The following is a 23140-nucleotide window of genomic DNA, read 5'->3' as shown; positions in this document are numbered from 1 at the left end:
TGGCAAGCCCGAGCCGACGCTTTCTTTGATTTGTCCTCATCCATCGCTCTCAAACTGGTTTATCTATCCTCTCCACACTATGGCCAACAAAGAGGAGAAAGCTGACGAGAAGCAGTCGAGTTGGAAAGATTTTATCTACAACCCGCGGACAGGGGAATTCATCGGGCGCACGGCGAGCAGTTGGGGTAAGTCCTCGGCTTTCTGACAAGTGTCATACAGTAGCCAGATATCCGTGCAATTGAATCGCTGTACATTCCGAATTCATCATAAAGCAAAACTGAAGGGTTTCCCATTCACGTCTCCAGCAGACTCTCTGGCTGTTCTGTCGCCCGCAGTCCGTTACAGTGTGGCAGCATGTGCCGTGAAATGCACAACGTCAAGCCGTGGAAATAATTGATGGACAATATCCGGAGATAAACCGAGATAATCGATCGATTAGTCAATCTGAAACACGGTTTTAAAAGCCTCTTTTGTAAATTGTGCCATTCTAAATAAGCTCTTGTTATCATGTAACGATGAACTACCGCAATTACGCAATACTCTTCATTACGCGCCGCGGATTAACGTGATTAATCGGGTTTTAATTGAACAGCATGGCTGATTTTCCCTGCCGTTTGTATCCAGCAGTTTCACACGAGGCTCGAGGTCTATGAATAGCTTTCTTGAATGTCATCACTGCGCTCTCTACGGCAGGCCTGTCACATTAGATGCGAAATGATGCGTTCGGCTCATAATTGCGCTTTAAACATTCGACGCGTCGGTTATTCGCTAACTTGACGAACGGTCGCACCTGCTTAAATCACCTCACGCGGGTTTTTGTTAGGCATTTCACTCAATTCGACATTGTCATCACACAGCAGGGCTTTGCGGGGGAATTAAATAGTGATCACCTAAAAAAAGGAACCTTTCGATTATTCGGACGCATCGGCTGTCAGTCACTCATCCGCGGTGACGTAGCCTCCGCATTCACTCCATATGCAAATTGCCCTGCTTGAGAGGATGAGAGGAAATTTCCACATCCCTTCACACCATTGCTTTAGGAGGATGCTCTGCGTAACTACTCATGCCTTTATACAGTTCTTAATTAATACTGCAGTTTCTTAATAAAACGCGCTGTTGCTTGGTAACCGGCTTTGCATCAAAGTGTGAAGCATGCAGGCCTGGTGATGCTAAACTCTGCAGTACCTCTTCTTCAGCGGGATGGGTGTTCCTCCTCCTCCTCCATCTGATGCGTTCTCTGCCCCTCCTCTCCGGCTCTTTCTCCAGCTCCTCTCAAGGTCAAACCGGTTCTCCTGTAGAGAAAGCCTCACAAACACTATCAGCCCAATTAACATGAAAACCTTCTCCAGCTTTGAGGAATATGGCATCTTGTAACCTGGGATTGCTTTCCAAAACGAGCCAATCTCCTAATAGTTTCTTCTTCTTGGGCTCGTGTTCATGATTTGGCAGCGCATTGGCTGTGTTGTTAGATTACTGATGTTGACATCTGCATTCATACACTGTAAAAAATGCTGGTTTCCACACAATTCCGTCATGTTGTCCCAACACAAATTAAGTTAGCTTAATTGTGTTTACAACTTTAGGTTGGTCGAACATAAAACAATTAAGTTCTCCTCCAAAAACCTCAAGAGTTGTGTTGATTCAGCTCATTTTAAAGAAGTAGTTTGAACAAGCAGCAAGTGTTCAGTGTAGGTTATGGTGTTGGATTTATATTTGAGTAATTTGACCCTGGACTACAAAAGCAGTTGAGATGTATATGTGATCGATTGATATATGAATACAAAAGCTTTCTATTGATGTGTGGTTTGTAGGGATGGGACAATATTTGGCTGAGATGTGACTATCTGAAAATCTGGCATCTGAGGGTATAAAACAAACTAAATATTGATAAAATCACCTTTAAATTTGACCAAATTTAGTTCTTAGCTATGCATATTACTAATCAAACGTTTAGTTTTGATGTATTTACCAAAGATAATTTACATAATATCTTAACAGAACTTTTTTAATGCCTAATATTATTTCAAATGATTTTTGGCAAACATTCATCATCTCGGCTCAAAACAATGTATATTTTTGGCTCTTTCAATGTGATCTCACAGCTTTCCAAAACGAGCCGTTCTCCTAATAGTTTCTTCTTCTTGGGCTCGTGTTCATGATTTGGCAGCGCATTGGCTGTGTTGTTAGATTACTGATGTTGACATCTGCCTTCATACACTGTAAAAAATGCTGGGGAACACACAATTCCTTCATGTTGTCCCAACACAAATTAAGTTAGCTTAATTGTGTTTACAACTTTAGGTTGGTCGAACATTAAACAATTAAGTTCTCCTCCAAAAACCTTAAGAGTTGTGTTGATTCAGCCCATTTTAAAGAAGTAGTTTGAACAAGCAGCAAGTGTTCAGTGTAGGTTATGGTGTTGGATTTATATTTGAGTATTTTGACCCTGCACTACAGAAGCAGTTGTATATGTATCTATTGCTGTGTGGTTTGTAGGAATGGGACAATATTTGGCTGAGATGTGACTATTTGAAAATCTGGCATCTGAGGGTTAAAAAATAAAACAAAATATTTATCAAATCACCTTAAAATTAGTCTAAATTTAGTTCTTAGCAATGCTTATTACTTATCAAACGTTTAGTTTTGATGTCTTTACTAAAGGTAATTTACATAATATCTTAACAGAACTTTATTTATGCTTCATATTCTGATTTTTGGCATAAAGAAACATTCTTAATTTAGACTCGAAACAATATTTTTGGCTCTTTCAATGTGATCTCACAGCTTTACAAAATGAGTCGTTCTCCTAAGGACAATGCTATTTTGATGTCCAATAACAACATCAAATGACGTTGATATTTGGTTGATTTTAGGTTGTTTTAGAAAGTGACCAAAATCCAACGTCAAGCCAACATCTTAAACCAACATCATTTTGACATCAAATACAGTCATCATGTCAAACAAAATCCAACGTCTGAGACGTCATAGTGGTAACGTCCACACAACGTCGAGCTGTAACATTATCAGACGTTACCTTTTTACTTCTATGTGTGATTTAAATTCGATATTAATCTGGTGGGGTAAATCGATACTTGTTTTTTGTCAAGTAAAGATGCCTGTACAAAACTATTGGTGGTCTTGCTGTAAGATTTAGCTGAAGAGCCAACATGAAATGTAATTTAGCCTACTATAGTACAGTACTTGGATTAATCTGCTGGGGTAATTTATTTGTTGCTACTTGTTACCTATTTAAAACGAGCTGTATCAACACAATTCTTTATACTTTTTGAAACCGCTTCATGTCAAAAAAATAAGTATTTTCTCTGTCAGTGAATAACAATGTCTTACGACGACCTACACTGAAGGTAAATCTCACTAACTTTAGCTTTTTTTCTTAAGTAAAGTTGCCTGTTGCTACAAAAGATTTAGCTGGAAGCTATTAAGCCAACATGAATATACCGTATTATTCTGAATATAAAGTACTTGAATAAATCTACTGGGGGTAATTCGGTAGTTACTGCAGAAGAATTTCCTCTGTCAGTGAATAACAATGTCTTATGACGACTTACCCCTGAGGAAAAGCTCACCAGCTTTTTTGTCATGTCAAGATGCCTGTACAAAACTCAACCCCACCCCGAGGTAAACAAAAAAAAGTATTAAAAAGCCCAGGAAACCCTATGAAGGTGTCCGTTCAACTTTTTGGACTGCACCGCGGCGTGTATAATACTTTATAAATAAATAAATCTCACAGAAATGATGATGATGATGAAGAGCGCGCTACTGTTACATATTCTGATTTTTGGCATAAAGAAACATTCTTAATTTAGACTCGAAACAATATTTTTGGCTCTTTCAATGTGATCTCACAGCTTTACAAAACGAGTCGTTCTCCTAATAGTTTGTTCTTCTTAGGCTCGTGTTCATGATTTGGCAGCGCATTGGCTGTGTTAATAGATTGCTAATGTTGATATCTGTATTTATACACTGAAAAAATGCTGGGTTCAACACAATTCCTTCACGTTGTCCCAACACAAATGAAGTTAGCGTAAACGTTTTTACAACTTTAAGTGGATTTAACTTGAAAAACAATTAAGATGAGCCCTCAAGAATTGTGTTGGTTTAACTTACTTTAAATAGCATTTTTTTCAGTGTATGTTATGGTGTTGAATCTGCTTTATGTTTGAGTAATTTGACCCTGGACTACAAAAGCAGTTGAGATGTATATGTGATCGATTAATATGTGAATACAAAAGCTTTCTATTGATGTGTGGTTTGTAGGGATGGGACAATATTTGGCTGAGATGTGACTATTTGAAAATCTGGCATCTTAGGTTATACAAACTAAATATTGATCAAATCACCTTTAAATTTGTAAAAGTTTATTGATTAGCAATGCTTATTAAACAAACATTCATTCGTTCATTCATTTAGTTTTTCGGCTTAATCGCTTTATTATTCTGAGGTTGCCATCGCGGAATGAACCGCCAACTTATCCAGAATATGTTTTGCACAGCGGATGCCCTTCCAGCTGCAACCCATCACCAGGAAACACCCATACACTCTCATTCACACACATACACAACAGACTATTTTAGTGACTAATGTTTTAGTCTTTTACTGACCAAGTCGGGACTCGAACCAGCATCCTTCTTGCTATGAGGCGTCAGCTCTACCTACTGCGCCACCTCACAGAATTAGAATTAGTTGATTATTCATTATCGCCATCATTTTCCACGGTGTTAAATCGCAAAATAAATATTTAATGTAAACGTAATAAATTAGGTTACGTTGATATAAATGGTTTGACAACATTAAGTTAATGTAATGTTTGTCCTTGGATGGCATATTTTCAAGCAGTGGTGTTGATGTATGAATGTATGATGGCCTTCATCTGGTGGAACTATAGTGTAATGATCAGCTTTCAAAATAAAGCTTTTGCAATTAAAATGTAGCTTTAGGTTAAAAAGATAAACGTGTGTGTGTGTGTGTGTGTGTGTGTGTGTGTGAGTGAGAGAGAGAAATATAAAAAGATAAACTAGTGTGTGTGTGAGAGTGAGTGAGAGAGAGAAATATATATCTGTATATACTATATATCACAATTTTAATTTAATATTTTAAAATATGAATGGTTACAGTAATTTTGTGTTCAACTTCATATAGTAAAAACTTGAATGAAACCTTTGAAAAAATTATTGGATGTATAAATAGCTTCATTATTTTATTTACAATATTTTAATGTTTGCATTTCAATTTCTTTTTTTTTTTACTTTCATAAATAATATGAATGTTATTTTTTTAAATATTATTGACAATAGATATTATTAGGGCTGCACAATATTGGAAAAAATCTAACATTACGATTTTTAATATTTTGCGATGTTGTAAGTATTTTCATGCATCTGTTTAGTCAGAGATTGATGGATTAATGTTTACTATTTGCAACTCCATAAAATCTAATAAACAATCTATAAACTATGGGGTCCCCTGACACGTTTTCACTGTGGTCTGTGCTATTTGTAGTGCGTTTCTCTATTTGCATGTGTTGTGAGTATTTTCATGCATAACAATCTCTAAATACAATCAAGACCAAGATACAATTGAAATAAAGTGTGTTATCACACTTTTAATAACATAATTCTATCAAATTAATCGTAGTTGGTCACAAATGGTGCAATTTATTTTGCCTGAATGCTTTTAACGTTATTAAACAATCACAGACATTAAAAACACATGCAAATGATCAATTATAATACAAACTCAACGTTACGTATGCTTCTGATGTGACTATTGCGAATGATCACATTGCAATATCGATGCTGAAAAGAAATATTGTGCAGCCCTAGTTTATTATTATTATTATTATTATTGTATTTTTTTGCACACACATATAATTATATACAGTATAACTTAGCTTTATTTTGTGCAGTAATTTCCTTGCCGCAGTTTGCCAGTAACTTGCTGTAAATCAATTACACCATAAATACTGTATTTTCATTTACAGCACAAGTTAATTAGCTTTACTGTATTGTATATCTATTTAGGCATACTGTCCTAAAGTCAAATCCAGTTCACCTCAAAGTGAAACACTGTGTCATTTACAAAAATCTGTGTGGTCCAGTATAAATGTTAATACAACAGTTCTGTCTGGTTCTCCAATCTGATTGGCTGATAGCCGTGTTATATTGAATTAATATTAGCACCTGTACAGCCCCTTTACCCATTGTGGACTACTCCGCCCACATACAGCCAACAACAAGCAGACACACTACAGTTTGACAAATATTACTGTTGTTAGACAACAAAATCTACTATTTGTGGCTTTTTTTAGTCGAAAATGTGGTTGTTTAGATTGCAACTATGCAGTTTATTTGCAAGAATAGTGCCTATTTTAAAATATTTACAATTTCTGGGAGAGCTAGTCGACAGCCATAGCGTAGACCAAAGATGGTTGACACTTTCTATCCACAAGATGGCGACAGAACAGCATAATAAGCAGATAATAATAAAATAACAGTCTGATTTCTAACTATAGCAGATCAATTCATTATTAAACTGGTAAGCAACACCTGCCAACACTTTTGTCATGCTCGTGTGTCATGGGAGTATCCCGTATTTCAGACCAGTCCCCTGCAACCATCCCGTTTTTATTTCTTCCTAAAAAACTCCCATAATTTCAGCCACCCCCCATCTTTGGCATAGTCTGTAAACACCCACCGGGTTGCAAACTTTGGTGCAGTACCCAATTGAAGTGGCCGCCCAAAACCCACTGCATCCTATCCCGGTTTTCAATAGTGTTATTCACTCTTGTATGTTGTAGTGCTGTATTTATACCGATTTGCTTGCATATCAGGAATGTGTGTTGTGTTGGCAGATTGAAATAAGCATAGTCTGCATGTGTTTAGCGTTTTTCCTTATCGCAAACACAACAGCAGTGTGATATTGATTGCGTTGCTTTTTTCGGGGTTAATTATTGTGATTTCCTATTTGCAACAGAGAAATACTGTAGACTGTAACACTGTAAGGCCATCCATCTACAGAGATATGTCGTTCATGTCGTGTCTTATGTCTTATAATCTTAAAGTAAACAAAATCAGCTGCTTTGTCATCACTTTAGACATAGTCATTCAAACAAACGCCAGCTCCAAAGTGACGTTGGTGAATTAATAATGGCTTCAGCTGTTTAGACGTCAGCTGCAGATGTGAATGAATGGCGGAAGAAAGTAGTTCCTAATAAAAAGGGGTTTTTAGACTCTGCGTGTTTGATTTTTCTTTTTTATATTAGGGCTACTCGATTATGGGAAAAGTCATAATCACGATTATTTTGGTCAAAATTGTAATCACGATTATTCAAAACGATTATCGGTTGAAGTCAAAATTATTCATCCTCCTGTGAATTTATTTTTATATATAAATATTTCCCAAATGATGTTTAACAGAGCTTTTTATTTATTTATTTTTTTATACAGTATTTTGAAAATTTTTCTTCCGGAAAAAAGCTTATTTGTTTTATTTCAGCTAGAATAAAAGCAGGTTTGAATATTTTGAGACCTATTTTAATAGCTTGATATTATTTGCCCCTTTAAGCAATATATATGTTTGATTGTCTGCAGAAGAAACTACTGTTATACAATGACTTGTCTATTTACCCTAATTAAGCCTTTGAATGTCACTTTAAGCTGAATACTAGTATCTTGAAAAACCTCTAGTAAAATATAATGTGCTGTCATCATAGCAAAGATAAAAGAAATCAGTTATTAGAAATGAGATATTAAATCTGTTGTTTAAACTGTGCTTTATGCATCTTCAATGTATTTTAGATTTTACTATTGATTAATAATAAAAGCAGTCGGCAGCAGCAGGAATACCACACGCTGTCACTTTAAGAATAGTGCGGCTCTGATGTGGTTTCTCTTTCACGTGTCTTTGATTCTTAACTTGTTAGTTTATTACACAAATGAGGGTTAATATGAATAATCACTAAACACAGCGCTCTGACACAAATGTGCATGTATTTGACCATTAAAGTGCTCACATTAAGATCGCGTTAGATGTGTGTGTGCTCTGCTGTCCGAGGCTAAGCGCGGCGTGCGCAAACACACACATGCTACCTGTCCGAGGCTGAACGCGGCGCGCACACACAACAGCATGTGCTCTTTTGCGCTTTTAAACATATGAATGATGCGCATCCCGTGCTGCAAAAGTTACATTACAGCACATGCGCTTTTAGTCATTTTCACGTGGAACTGAGCTTTGCAGAGGCAAAGAGTTTTCACACGTGTACAACTGGAAGGGGGCGGTACGTGATGGAATAATCAGTTATCTCGATTAATTTTTCATAATCGTTGAAAGCCGAAATCGGATTTTCGATTAATTGCACAGCCCTAATTTATATATAAGATTGTACCAGTGAACTGTTGTATAATCACAATATCACACTCATAGCAGTTAAGGGTGTCACAATCCTCCAAATCCTCGATTCGATTACATTTTCGATTCTAAAGGCACGATTCGATTTTCGGTTATGAATAATTAATTAATTAATGACCAATTAATTATTTGTAGCCTACCGTTTAAACTACCTGACCTGCATGGTCTTTGTTTTACCCATAAACAAATCATACAGTAAATGAATAAAGGCAAGATACACACATAATTACCACCTGTCAATCACTTTTTCTGCGGGACTCGTGAATAGGCAGTGATCGGTGTTGTTATAATGGCGTCTATAAAAAAAGACGCACAACCAACAGGAACCAGCCAACAGTATCTGAGGTGTTCGCTAAAATGACTAAGTACAAGAGAGTGAAAGATTGAAGCAGTCCTCTGACTGCCTGGACCTGCTGTCTCGAGCGCATGGCTGTGTGTCTGTGTGGTCACGTGATGTGCATTTTCAGAGGTAGAGAGGAAGGAGGGCTGCTCAGAAATGCTGCACGCCACTGTGGATGTCAAATCGTTGTCGTTCTAAAATGCCATTTAAAAACAAAGACAGTGTAAACAGGTCATGAGTGTGTACTTTTCGCGAGCGGATTTGCAACGGGGGCGGGCGGAGGATCGCGATGCCAGTGTTGTCTATCGGACAAACCGTACGTAATACGTACATAGCAGAGCTTGCAAAACTGTGTTTTCTTTTTGTCGACAACACGAATGTTGTCAACATAACTCACTGGAAATCCAAAATGCTTACACACCAGCGACTTCATTGAAAGAGGAGAGGGTTTAAGTTCTGTCGACGGATCTCCTGCTTCCGCAGTTAACAAGCACTTCAACAAGCCTGTTTTTTTCCCGCTTGGCAAGCCAAGCTGACGTGACTTGGGGGCGTGGCAGCATCGACGATTCTATTTTTGGATTCGATAATCGAAATTGAGCAAAAATTTCGATCGATTTCGATTTGACACCCCTAATAGCAGTGCGATATGGCTGTATATGCAACGTGCGCCTTCCACCAGTGCTGATATACAGCCATATGGCACTGCTACTCGAGTAATATTGCTCATGTAGATGAGGGCAAGTCTATGAATGGGAGAGGATTTGTATACAAGGTCAAGCTAAGTAATGATTTTACACACTTTTAAAAATGTACCGCACTAGCATTTTAGTCCAGAGCGACCTGTCCACGATGGAGTAATTGAAAAGCCTGTACACATAAGAGAATCTGTGTTGGTTGGCGGGCTGCTTTTACTTGTCTCCTGGGAGGGAAGGATGGATGGATGGAGGAGTAGTGAAGTGATAAAAGGATCAGGCTGGAGTTAATGGACAGGTCGGGATCTGCGGGACGTCAGCACCCTTGATGCATGTCCGCTTGGATTAGCTCAGATTAACGCTTCCCAAATGTACTGATGCCCTTGATAGGGTGCACTGTCGCCGTAATCCGTCCAGAGCCACTAGGGTTTGTGGCGATGTGGTTTGACGAGCCTGGAGCCGCTGGTGGGATCTCAGGATCTGTTTACCACGGGTGCTTCATGCGGATGAAAAGAAACGTTGTTCTCTGAAAAGGAGACCAACCATGTGGCAGTGATGCTTTCATATGCAACAATGACCTATTTTCTGCTTTTGATCAATGAGACTTCCTGCTCCCGTTCGCCACTTGAAATGCAGAGAGTGTGTGTGTGTGTGTGTGTGTGTGTGTGTGTGTGTGTGTGTGTGTGTGTGTGTGTGTGTGTGTGTGTGTGTGTGTGTGCGTGCTCATGCATGTTTGGATTGAGGTTCACAACGTAGTAATGACACAACGGTGGCTTTCATACAGTTGTCATTTTCAAAGTTGAAAACGAATCATGGGCCTTTTCGTCATTCATGACAGAAGTAGTTTAATCAAAAATTAAACCAAAATGTACTTGTTTTTGTGTGGCACGGTGACTCAGTAGTTAGCATTGCCACCTCACAGCAAAAAGGTTGCTGGTTTGAGTCCTGGCTCGGCCAGTTGGCACCTCCAGGTGCTCCTGTTTCCCCCACAGTCCAAACACTTGCACTATAGATGAATTGGAAAACTAAACTGCCCGTAGTTTATGAGTGTGTGTGTGTGGGTGCTTCCCAGTTCTGTGTTGTGGCCAATTGAAGCATGATTCACTTATTTAAATTCCATTACGATTTTCTGTTTTAAAATAAACTTAAGTTTTTTCACCTGATCCTCTCATTTAAGCCCTTGGTTTACCCGCGCTGCTGTTGTTCAAGTTTAGTTCACTCACAGCAGGCTGTCATGTACGGTTTGTGTTTGGTTCACTGAATCACGCATTCGCAGTATTATCGATTCACGGCTTCTGTAATGTTATCGTTCTAATAACTGATAGCAAATATATTGGATTATATATTAGATTATTTAGAGGCAGAGGGGGGTATTCGGCTTGTTAAATAGTAAGTAGTTTGTGATTCAGTTCGGTTTGGTTAACTAGTTCAACCAGTTCACTTAGAAGATTTGGTTAAAAATATTCATCCGCGATCGCGATACAGAAATAAAACCCATTATTGGGCGCAAATGCGTTAAAGTAATAGTTTTAAGTGCCTGTAATGCTGTCACCTTGCTGCCGTCATGCCTACTCGTTGTTTTTGTCGCGGGAGCAACAGCGAGGACTGACTGGAGGAGAATCAGCTCGATCTGGCCAATGGCAGTAGGACTAGAGACTCCGTTGCCGGTAGGTGACGTATGGGTCAAACACCTGCAGCACAAATTATATTTACTCCTAAAAGCTTACAGTAAGATTATGTATAAAATACATTCACAAAGACAAAAACTAAGGAGCTTTTTGCTATAATTGTAGTTAGTTTCAGTTAGTTTTGTATGTACACAATAGTTTCAGTTCTAGTTTAAAAAAAAAAAACTCGTTTTTATTTTTATTTCAGTTAACGACAATTATTTTACATTTTAGTTTTCGTTTTTTCGTTCGTTTTCGTTAACTATAATAACCTTGGCCCATTACTGTTCCTGTTGATCTACCATCCTGCCGAGTTCCAACCCTGATCAAACGCAACTAAACCAACTAAGTAAGACCTGAAGGAGCACTTGTTAATTAAAGACGGGTGCATTTGATCAAGCTGAAGTCTGCGGGAAGGTTGATCTACACTAGTGGTGCTCAACCCTGTTCCTGGAGATCAACCTTCCTGCAAAGTTCAGCTCCAACCCTGATCAAACACACCTGAACCAATTAATTAGGACCTGAACAACACTTGATAACTACAGGCAGGTGTGTTTGATAAGGGTTGCAACAGAAATCTGCAAGGTCGATCGCCAGGAACAGGGTTGTCACGTCTGATCTACACTAACAGGATTGGGCCTCCCCAAGTGTAAATGCAGTTTCTATTGAAAATGTCGTCTTGTAGATCTATAACGGTGTGCTCAGCCTTGTTTCTGGAGATCTACTATCATGCAGATTTCAGTTGCAACCCATATCAAACACACCTGCCTGTAATTATAAAGTGTGGTTCAGGTCCTAATTAATCAGGGTTGGAGCTCTGTAGGAATGCCGATCTCCAGGAACAGCGTTGAGCACCCCTGATCTACAACTTTATCAAAATTCAAGGGAAAAGCCTTTTCATTTTTGGCTACATACTGTAAACGCAGGCTCCAGAAGCCAGTTTGAGAAGATTTGATCTTTAAGAGATGATGTTATACTGCTAGGATTGGCTATCATAAGGGCATACGGCGGTCATAGAGGAATGGACACGGTCAACTACAGTGCTCATGTAGGTTGTGGTGTTCAAACGACGCTCAAGTGATACTAAGTATCACTTGACCAGCAGCAGCCTGCACTGTTGAAACAACCCAGCAACTCTGACCTCTAGTATCAGCACACCGTTCTTACCCACAGAACCTCCTCTCACTGGGTTTTCCCCTTATCAAAGAGTCCTCTGTAAACCCTAGAGATGGCTGAGTGAAAGTCCCAGAGTATCAGCAGTATCTGAAACACTCAACAGCATCAACAACCATGCTGAATGTCTCTTAAATCACCTTCCTTTATTGTTATGATTGCTTTAAACTTCAGCAGATCATCTTACCTGGTCTACATGCTGAAATGCTGCCTTGTGATTGGCTCAGCTGCTTTGTTATTTGCATGTAAAAGCAGTTGAGCAGGTTTACCTGATGAAGTGCATGGCGAGTGTATATTCCAATTCTTTAGCTTTGTGTGGGGTGTAAAAACATTTCAGGTTACTATTCAACAGAAATCTGTTCAGTTGCAGCTTTTGAGGTTTTGATTCTTTCTGTTGTCTCATGAAATGCAAAACAAAATAACAATACCATATTTCTCTGGGGTTTAATTTACATGTGCAAACAGCAGATTGGGCTAAAAACAGTAGAACGTCCTTATTTTACCATCTGTAAGAAGAAAAACACAGACTCAGTACAATTGATACATTTACTACTATTCATATAAAACAAACAACATTTAACATTGAATTTATACACAATAAATAATGCAATGACCTCATTTATTTTCTGACATCTTCCATTAGTTTATGGAGTAATACTACAGAATGTACAACAAGCATTCAATATTCAATTCACCAATAGGGCATGGAAAGGAAGCACACCTATAGCCAAAGGAAACTCGCGCTAACACGCGGAGAGGATGCAAACTCCACACAGAAATGCCGACTGAGCCAGCCAGGACTCAAACTGGTGGCGTTTTTTCTGCAAGGGCGACAGTACTAACCACTGAGCCACCGTAATATTTTACACACAAGCACCGCTGAAAGCTCTGTCATCCAGGTATAGTTTCTGGAGGAGTTGATGAACTCACAGAGCTGGGTGCACCTTTGAAAGGAACTAGTGGACTCAGACATATCCCTAAACGTATCGACGCTGTTTTTCAGCCTTCATAAAGCACGTAAACAGATATTCTCTCAATAAAATCCATGTTAGCCTTTTAGCAACGAAACTAGAGTCACCGGGAAGACAAAATCTCTGCCCATTACGCCAATCCGTATCTGTTGTGAAGTGAATTTGACGCGCAAATCAAGCAAGTAAATTTAATGTTGCGCTTGAATATCGCGATTTGTCCACATCTGGTGTGAACACAGCATTAGGCCCCTGATTGGCCGTTGTGTTGATGTGCTCTACAAATATGGCTATGATTTGGCCATGAAGGACAATATAACTTATAACTCAATGTTTATTTAATGGCATTTTTTTTCATATTTGGGTGAACTACATGTACCTCAAAATAAAAAAAAACCTTCATGATGGGCGCTACTAGCAGAGCGAGGAGTGGGTGTAGCCGGCAGAGCAGGGAAAAAGATGGAAACGAACAACTGTTGCCAATCGGCTCACAAAATGAGACACACACCGTGAGGAGGCGCATGATTTTATCGTTTACAAAGTTAAAATGCAAAGAAATAAACCCTAATTTAATGCCTTGCTACTTTTGTTATTCGTAATTTCATAAATTTATATAAAACCACAATTTATATCATTATAAATATAATCATGGTTATATAAAGGGTCGACGCAGAGGCGCAGTAGGTAGAGCTGTCGTCTCACTGCAAGAATGTCGCTGGTTCAGTTGGCATTTCTGTGTGGAGTTTGCATGTTTTCCCTGCATTCATGTGGATTTCCTTCGGGTGCTCTGGTTTCCCCCACAGTCCAAAGACATGCTCTATAGGTGAATTGGGTAAGCTAAATTGTCTGTAGTGTTATGAGTGTGAATGAGTCTGTCTGGATGTTTCCCAGAGATGGTTTGCAGCTGGAAGGGCATCCGCTGCATAAAACATGTGCTGGATAAGTTGGTGGTTCATTCCGCTGTGGCGAGCCCAGATTAATAAAGGTACTAAGCTGAAAAAAAATTAATGAATGTTTATAAACACTTTAAATGAGGAGGACTTCTCACCTCCTCAATCCCCTGATCTAAATGCAGACACAGTGGATAGCAGTGCAGCAAGTCTCTTTCCCTATCAATTTCAACCTTTAGCCCTTTTAAACAGGATTTTAAACATGTGCAAACACAGCAGCACGGATGGAGGCGATGTGTCTGAATGGTAACAAACTCAACTGACAGCATCGCGGAGAAAACATGCATCAAACCCTGTGAATCTTGGAAACAAACACGTACGACTGGCTAAATACTGCGTGCCGTGAGCCGGCGTGGTCTTACAACTTGGCAGGTTTGCCTTGCTTCGGAACGTGCTCTCATGAATAATGAAGAAGCAGAGTCTTCTCCTAGAATAAGAAAACTCTGCTTTGAATAATAATGATGACCGACACGTCATCACTTCACTAGCAGATTCGCGCTGCATCATTGATTTTGATGCCACCACAAAACCTGGATTAGCTGACGAAAGCTCAAAATTATCCAGTTTTCCCCACAATTAAAGCTGACGGGTACTAACATCATCTTAACTGATGCTCAACACACACAAATCTGTTAAAATCTCAAAAAAAGTACTCGAGGGTTTCGTGAAGCTTTAATTAGCGCATCCATTGTCCTTCATGCCAAAGCAGTGGGTGGGAATTGACATTTTTCTTCGCCTGACTGAAGTCAAAAAATCCATTAGAAGCATCTGTAGGGTTTTTTCATTCTGTTATTATTCATGACATGGCTGCCTTACAGAGCAACCTAGCAACCACAAAGCTAAAACCATTCGGAATACCTTAGCAACAGCTTTGTAATACACTGGCAACCACCTACAACAAAGCGTCTCAAGTTTTGCTCGGGCAAATGCCACCCATTTCTTAAAAAAAGGGAAATCTTGCAGCCTGATGATTGATGGCGGTTTTCAAAATAATCGTATTAAAAATGAGCATTAGCATCGTAGCATGCGTATCACATAGGCATGCTGATGTTTAGTAGCAGTGCATGTTCATGATGCTTTGATTGTTGAAGTTTGACAGATGTTGCTGTTTCAATTATCCTAGAAATGTCATGAGAAATCAACCACAGACACCATAAGCAACATAGCACGAGTTCTACACAAGCTAATACCACCATTTACTTCAAGTAAACGTGTGAACTATCATTATTCAGATTCTGTGATATCTGCTAATGAGAGGCGAGCGAGAGTAGCTGATGGCACTGCCGCAGTCATGTGAATGAATTAGCACTAGCCTGAGGGAACGGGCTCTGTGTGTGTTTAGCCGGAGGAGGTATTCTGGCAGCCGAGGAGACTCGTACTGGGAGTCTCAGCTGTTCTCCAGCGCCTCTTCCTCTCACATCACTGGGTGTCCTGCTACTGCCTGATTCCTAAAAACTTCACAACCAAACTCAACGAGCCTGCTATGGTACATTCAGCCCATGTTGATAAATAGTGTGCATTTCAGTCAAATACCGTTGGCAATGGGTAGTGCAACAATTTGTGAAATTCACAGGGCTCAGTTTTTCTTGTGTTGCTGTATTTTCTATTCAAACTGACGAGGGACATATCTCATACTGTCATTTTTAGGACCAAACTAAAAGAATATGAAGATTCATGACATATTGCAACAGAGAACTTGCATTAAACACAATACATTTTCAGAGAGTCGCATTTTAAATGCCTCTGCTGAGGTGTACTGGGAAACATTGACTAAGATGAGGGAAAAAACTGGTCTGATTATGGTAATTTCTTGTGATGCGCTGTTTTTGGTTCATTCAGATTTGTTTGGTCTGCATTGTGTTCATATTTTAAGGTTTCAAACTCTATATAGCTAATATTCACATATTGATGATTCATTAGTTGAGATGCTTTGCTTTAAAGGTGCCATATACTACAGTGGTTTAACAAATTAAATTATTCTCAGACATCTACATATGTTTATCGCTTCGGTAAGTTCAGAAAATCTCCCGAAAGGGTTTTATTAGCTAATTTATTACTCTATAAAATACCCAGAATAGAATCAGAAGGTCCATGATTGACCATATATGGCATGTGTCATGAATATTAATGAGCTTTGCTGTAACATGCCCTCTTACAGACACACACAAAGCATATTGTACGCTAAACACAGACAAATATAAACCCAATCAGAGTAACATTAACCGATTTTGCTCACCAGATCTGTTGTGGATGAAAACTAAATTATAATTGAACTTGACAAAAGAGAGTGATATGTATTGCCTTCTATTTCTAGCCAGGTATTAAAGAGCCCATATTATGGGTTTTTGAAAATTCCCCTCCATGTAGTGTGTAACACTGTTCTAAGTGAAGTGAAGTATCCAGCTAAGGCTTAAATCTGTAAGAGTACAGTGTTTAAAACTGTTAATTCATCTATAAAAGAGTCGACTCATAGTGCTTCAAACAAGTCTTGATACCGAGTCATTAGGTGTTTCGCAATGACGTACGAACGAAACCAAGTTATTCACGTGCACGCGCAAACCCGGGAGATTTCAAACCTGAGGCCCCGCCCTCTGACGCAGAAACCCAGACACACACACACACACACACACACACCCACAAACACACACACACAAACATGCCGGTCGATTGAAGTCACACTGCAGATGGATATTATATCGAGTCTCTACCCAAAGATGAAACCTCAGCATTATAACCAAGCAGTTGGAAACTACTGGAAACTTCTGCAAACTACATGCTAGAAAGAATACTTCATCTGCATTTGTTAAAGGAAGGATCAGTAAAGAGTAACTTACTGATGGACGTCAGGATGGGTTTCTTCCTCCATTTCTCAAGTGTAAGTACGTGCGATTTAAAGTTGCCTCGTTGACTCTAGCTTGCAAATGTATTTAGTTGTGATTTGTTACTTGTAACCGCGTGTACTGTATCAGGTTAACTGTCTATATTCTCTTATTGTGTGCAAAGTCACGTTAAAAATGCGACGCGTGCTGATTTGTTTACGGAGCTCTGTGGACGAGGGTAGTGTGTGTGTGCGCGTGCGCTGTCATCCGGAGGTGTGTGTGTCTGTGTCTGTGAAAAGTGAGACAAGCTATGTGATCTCCTCGACAGTTTTTGGAGTTTTTGCTCAATAAAATAGTCGTCTGAATTTTCAAGTCCATCGACTGTATTTACATTGACCCACTGGCAGCTAAAATCCACGCCTACACCATGGAGCGTGTATGAACTGTGATTACTTTTATATTGCTGATTAGCTGTTTGGCATTTTACTCTGACTGAAGGCAGTTGACCAAACGCAAGACTGTCATTGGTCCAATCAGCGCAGATTAGCTTCGCGCTAAGGATAATTGGGTAAAAATAAATGCAGATTATAAGACCATGAAAGTGTTTTTTGACCTTGCATGCATATTAGACTGTTGTTGGAGACCCTTACAACCAAGATATGACCCTATTTCATGTATAATATGGGCTCTTTAATATAAACCTCTGCATGAACATGACATTTGAGCTGAGTGATTTCACACAATTCAGCAGTCTACATATTTGTTGAAACATACGCATCAAATTTTTTTAAATTAGCATACGATGTAACTAAACATACCTTCTGCCTTTTCTGGAGACGAATTAATGTGTAATCTGTAAATCTTACATTTTGCATACTGATGTGAGTTTGAAACATCTCATGCTGTCTTTGCCCAGTAACGGACAGTAAACAATTAGGCTCTCGCGTTTTCAAAGTAAAAGTCCCACATACATAGTGAGTGAAATACACGCTTAAAATAAATAAGAATATCACTGTTCTATGACTAGAAAACGTTAGGCTTGTCAAACGCAGTCGCCTCGTACTTTTTATGATCGCAGAGCTGAATATGAGTCATGTTTTTCATGTGTTGACGTCAGCTGTTCATTAGGTCTGGATGAAAGACCTAAAGTAGGCATACATGCAAATGCACTGAGCATTGGCCCATGAGTCTTGTCACAATTTGTTTTGTTTTCTGAGTAGCCTGTTGTCCATTAGTGATTTAAACTTGTGGAATTTACATGAAAACAAGGAAACAGTGTTGTCTGAGGCTCATAGTATGCCCATTTCCATTTACTGATCTCTTATTATTCTACTATGCCTTAATATACCCAGATTAACATTATAGGGCACCTTTAAGAAAATAAACTCTTACAGTTTATTTGTTTATGACGTAATACAGTTTTTTTTCCTTTGGTGATGCTGTTGAATAAGCAATAGAATTTTACAGGGACTTCTAATCAGGTTTTAAAGTCAGATTTATCTTCCCGCTCTTTTGCATATTTCTGTTTTAAGTTATCAGGAAAGAATAAACACACTCTTTAATTGGCATTTGTTTATGCAGTTATATCCCATTATGAAGCAAAAAGTAAAATCAGTTTTTTTCTGTGCAAGTAAAACCAGTTAAATGAGCTGTATGTGAGTTTTTAACTCTTCTAAAGCATTAAAATACCATACTTATGTTTGCAGATATTTAAGCAACATCTGAAAAACAATACTGAAGTCAGATATTCTGCTTTGAAATTGTGAGTTAAGTGCTGGAACATCTGTCATTGTTTTGGTCTTTGCACCTGCCCAATGCCAGTTTAGTCAATCATATTTCAATACCATGGGTTGCCTTGATAGAAAACAACGCATTTCTTTCATTCATTCTTTCAGTCAGGAAGGCCCTTAAAGGATGTGTCTGCGACCAAAATGCAAAATCCTGTGCTTGTGTGGACTTGTCAGAGGAGGAGCCAAGTGAAAATGTGTTTTGATCCAGGAGTGCAATACTTGCCACTGGGTGTCAAACTTGCATACTGCACCTTTAAGTTCAAGTCAAGTTGAGCTATCAAAAGTTATCAGGATCGACATTCAGAACCTACTGTATAATCAATCACAATTTTTTCCAGGTCAATTTTTTTCAATTTTCCCTTCCGCGTGTGGAGTCAGGTGACTTTCTTTAAAGGGCACCTATGGTAAAAAATCTACTTTTCAAGCTGTTTGGACAGATCTGTGTGTTGGTATAGTGTATAGACCGTCATACGGGGGTGATATGAACACACCCAGTCCTTTTTTTTCAATTTAACTACAAAAAAAGGGGTCGGCCAATTGGAGCTGTTTTCAAATCGATCGCACCATTACGTAGGTGTGCGATCCCCCCGCCCACCGAATTGATTGACAGCTGCGCATTAACATGTTCCGGTAGTCGCGTGTATATGTCAACAAGACCAGGCAGACATACGGAAAGCAACCGGAAATAAAAGGTCTTTTCTGTTCGCTAGGATCAGCAATCATCATCAAATGTGATTAAGAGTGAGTTTCACATGTTTAAAGTGTTTTAAAACAGAGTATGTGTGTAATTAATTACAGCATTTTACTTCAGCTTTACTTCATCAGCACAGCCGCGTGTCAGAACAATTATAAAAGAAGACGCTTCAATCCCGGTTTGTGGAAGTTAAATCAGGTTTATTTTGTACATTAGCATCACAGATATCCACACAGTACTTGAGGTTAGCCTTAACTAAGCTAAGCACGCTCTGTCTGTCTGCCTGCCTGCGTGTCTGCGATGTGCGCGCGCGATAACTTTGTAACGATATTGTGTGTGACTCATCAATGCAACTTCACAATACTGATTAGTAAAGGTTAGTTCTTACTGTAGTATCTCACAAACGCTACGTGAGACCTTCTTCCTTTAAGTCTGTCTGTTGTCTGACGCAGCTGAGGGAGGAGGCATGTAGAAATAGTGGGCGGGAAAAACTCGTCTTAAAGGCGCAGTACGACAAAACCACCCCCTGCTGGAAATCAGTATAAAACAGCATCTTGTAAAAGGTATAATGAAAAATCTGATGGGTATTTTGATCTGAAACTTTATATACACATTCTAGAGACGCAAAAGACTTATATTAAATCTGAAAAAAGGGGTAACCTAGGTGCCCTTTAAGTCTGAAATGCCTACATGAAATGCACTACATTGACGGATGACGATGATCGGAAGCTGCGACAGAGATGCCTTGAGACGGCATATTTTCTATTATGACGTTCAATAAATCATAGATAGTGTGTGTTTCTTTCAATTGTTTTAAAATCATGTAATGCACCCTTCTTTCAAAAACCTTTCATTTGTAATATGTGAACATATTTAACATACACAACTTGTCAATTAACTATTTGGCCAAAATAAATAAATAAAACAACTGTTCATTTACTGTAATGGAGGTAAAATTTTCAATTAATCGGGATTTTGGATTTAGGCCAAATCGCCCATCCGTAATTGCGCAACATGTGCGGACATACAGTGGAACAAAATGTCATGTTTCACAGGACTACTGTACTGCTTAAACATAATCATTAATATGAACACAGCACTGGATGTTGAGCAATTCCAAACCTATACATAACTGACATACTGAAGCAGTAATCTAACTATACTCTGCATATTCTATACATGTTTAAACTGCACACATTTACATTTACATTGTCATTTAGCCGACGCTTTTATTCAAAGCGACTTACAAATGAGGACAAGGAAGTTCTGTAGGCAAGTTTTCAGGTCTGCTGTTCTGATGCAGTTAGGGAGTTCATTCCACCAACTGGGCAGATTGAGCACGAGCGTTCAGGAAAGCGTTTTCTTTCCTCTTTGGGATGGAACCACTAGGCCATGTTTCTGGAGGGCCTATAGATCTGCAGAAGTGAGAGCAGATAAGAAGGGGCGCAGCCAGAAATCAATTTGTAAGCAAACATCAGTGCTTTGAATTTGATGTGAGCAGCAACTGGCAGCCAGTGCAAACGGATGAGTAGCGGAGTGACATGTGCTCTTTTAGGTTCATTAAAGACCACTCGTGCTGCTGCGTTCTGAAGCATCTAAAGAGGTTTGATAGAGTTAGCTGGGAGCCCGGCTAGTAGAGAGTTGCAATAGTCCAGTCTGGAAAGAACAAGAGCTTGAACAAGGAGTTGAGCTAAGACAGACTATACAAGCACTTTTACGTAAGACGGAACAATTATGTGGAAGATATTGTAGAAAGGAGGTAGTGTGTAGTGCATATGGAGAGAGAGAGAGACAGAAAGACAGACAGACAGACGAGTCTTTCTACAGGTGGTTTGTCAAGCCGACTCACCTGTGTAAAGCACACTTAAAATATGCACAGTGTTTTTATAGAGATGTGGAGTGATTGTAAGAGTGTCTGGTGCAAGTGTCTGTTAAAGTGTCAGAGGGATGAAAGAGTGTTTTATAAGCAAAGATAAATTTAACTTGAGCTAGTAATTTAAGGTTTACTTTGAGCCTGTGTTTACACATTACTACGCCAAATGGAGCAGTTAAGCAGAATTGCATATATATTTAGTAAAGTGTGTGACATTCGGGTACTCTGTTTGGGATTTATGGTGTGTGTGTGTCCACCAAAACATTTTTAAAAACATTCGCTGTCCTTTATATTTACTTTCTCCCCCGTTCAGATGCTTTTGTTGCTGTTAGAATTGGCAGTGCTGTTACTAGCAGATTTCGCAAATAATCAGTTTGACTAACAAAAGTATAAGAGCAATTCCGTGCAAATGTCAACCTTGCCATGAAAAAAATTAGGTTTTCACTAAAATATGGAAACCGTCTCTGGGTTTTTTGGGTAAGCAAGTATTTTACAGTACTTTCAAAATACTCGATGCATCTGTCAATGTTTCCAAACTATTATATTTGATTTACCAAAGTCAGTCAAGTGGCAATTTCACATCCGTCACATCCATAACGGAGAGATGTCACATCCATAACGACACTTTTTCCTCATAAATGTGAAAATATTAAATTAAATAAAACCAATCATTTTCGTTTTATTGAGAGCCAACTCTTATCCTTTTGATTAGCATTGTTTCTTTTGGGTTGTGCAGTTTAACTTGGTAGAATTTCTACCAAGTATGTTGTATACAGTTTTTTTTTTTTTTTTTTTGTCACATCCATTACGCATGTTTATTTTCCTCATTTAAAGTACAAAACATGTTTACAGATTGATCGTTTTCAGGTCCCTTAACTCTGTGGCGAGTTGTTCTGGAAAATATAAACAAAAGTTTAAATATAATGTTAGCATATTGCTTCTATGTGAATTTACGTTTTGAGTTTTTACTACAAATGTCACATCCATAACGCTGGAATTGCTCATAAACAATTATTTCTCCTCTCATTTGCTATGCTTGTTGAAGCCAGTGATGCTGTTAACTGTAGATGCTTACTTAGATGCCTTAAATGCAGTTTCTGTGCATCATAGGGATGCAACAATCATAGATTTTAGTTGTATGATTATAGTCTGAGGAATAATCACGGTTATCACGATTATTATGCATTCATTAATTCCTAAACATGACTTGTTTTGTAAAATAAAAGACATTTTTATTTGATTTACTGTGTTATTTATTGATGCTACAATAATAAACAAACAATCAATAGTCCATTTCTCTTTGGACTTAAATATGAGTAAAAAAAAAAAAGATTTTGTGGCATTAAAAAAAACATAAGTAATAATATTTTTACAATGAAAATAAATAAATGAATGAATGAATAAAAATAAGAATAAAAAAATGTATTTGATGTAAATCTAAGCAACAGATGAGCTAAGTATCTCCCTTTTTAAGAGCACAAATGTAGTCAAAGGCTGCTGAACCTCTGAAAGGCACGGTTGATCAACTACATTATGAACTTGTTTTGTATTTTTTTCTTTTTGGAGTAGAAATGTGTATATTCCATACAAAGCGTGAAGCTGATCGGTCAGTTCTTGTCATATAAATATATATATAAATATATATGGGTCACACATTGCAAACTCTTTAACCTCTTATAGGGTCCTGGTTGATGTATTCATTTGAACCACAGTGGAATGAACCGCCAACTATTCCAGCATATGTTTT

At 38.5% G+C, this 23140-nt stretch overlaps 1 protein-coding gene across 1 annotated transcript in view; it reads left to right on the top strand.

Annotated features, from left to right (window-relative positions):
- Window positions 1-23140, top strand: part of atp1b3b (ATPase Na+/K+ transporting subunit beta 3b) — a 62723-nt gene continuing 39583 nt past the window's right edge. The window contains 1 exon segment of the mRNA NM_131670.1: window positions 1-185. Within this exon segment, the coding sequence (NP_571745.1) occupies window positions 80-185 (106 nt within the window). The 5' untranslated portion in view covers window positions 1-79.

This window comes from Danio rerio, chromosome 15, assembly GCF_052040795.2.
Source record: "Danio rerio strain M-AB ecotype USA chromosome 15, GRCz13ab, whole genome shotgun sequence".
NCBI lineage: Eukaryota > Metazoa > Chordata > Actinopteri > Cypriniformes > Danionidae > Danio > Danio rerio.
Note: the sequence above shows the minus strand (reverse complement) of the source record. Positions and strands in the feature narration are given on the sequence as shown.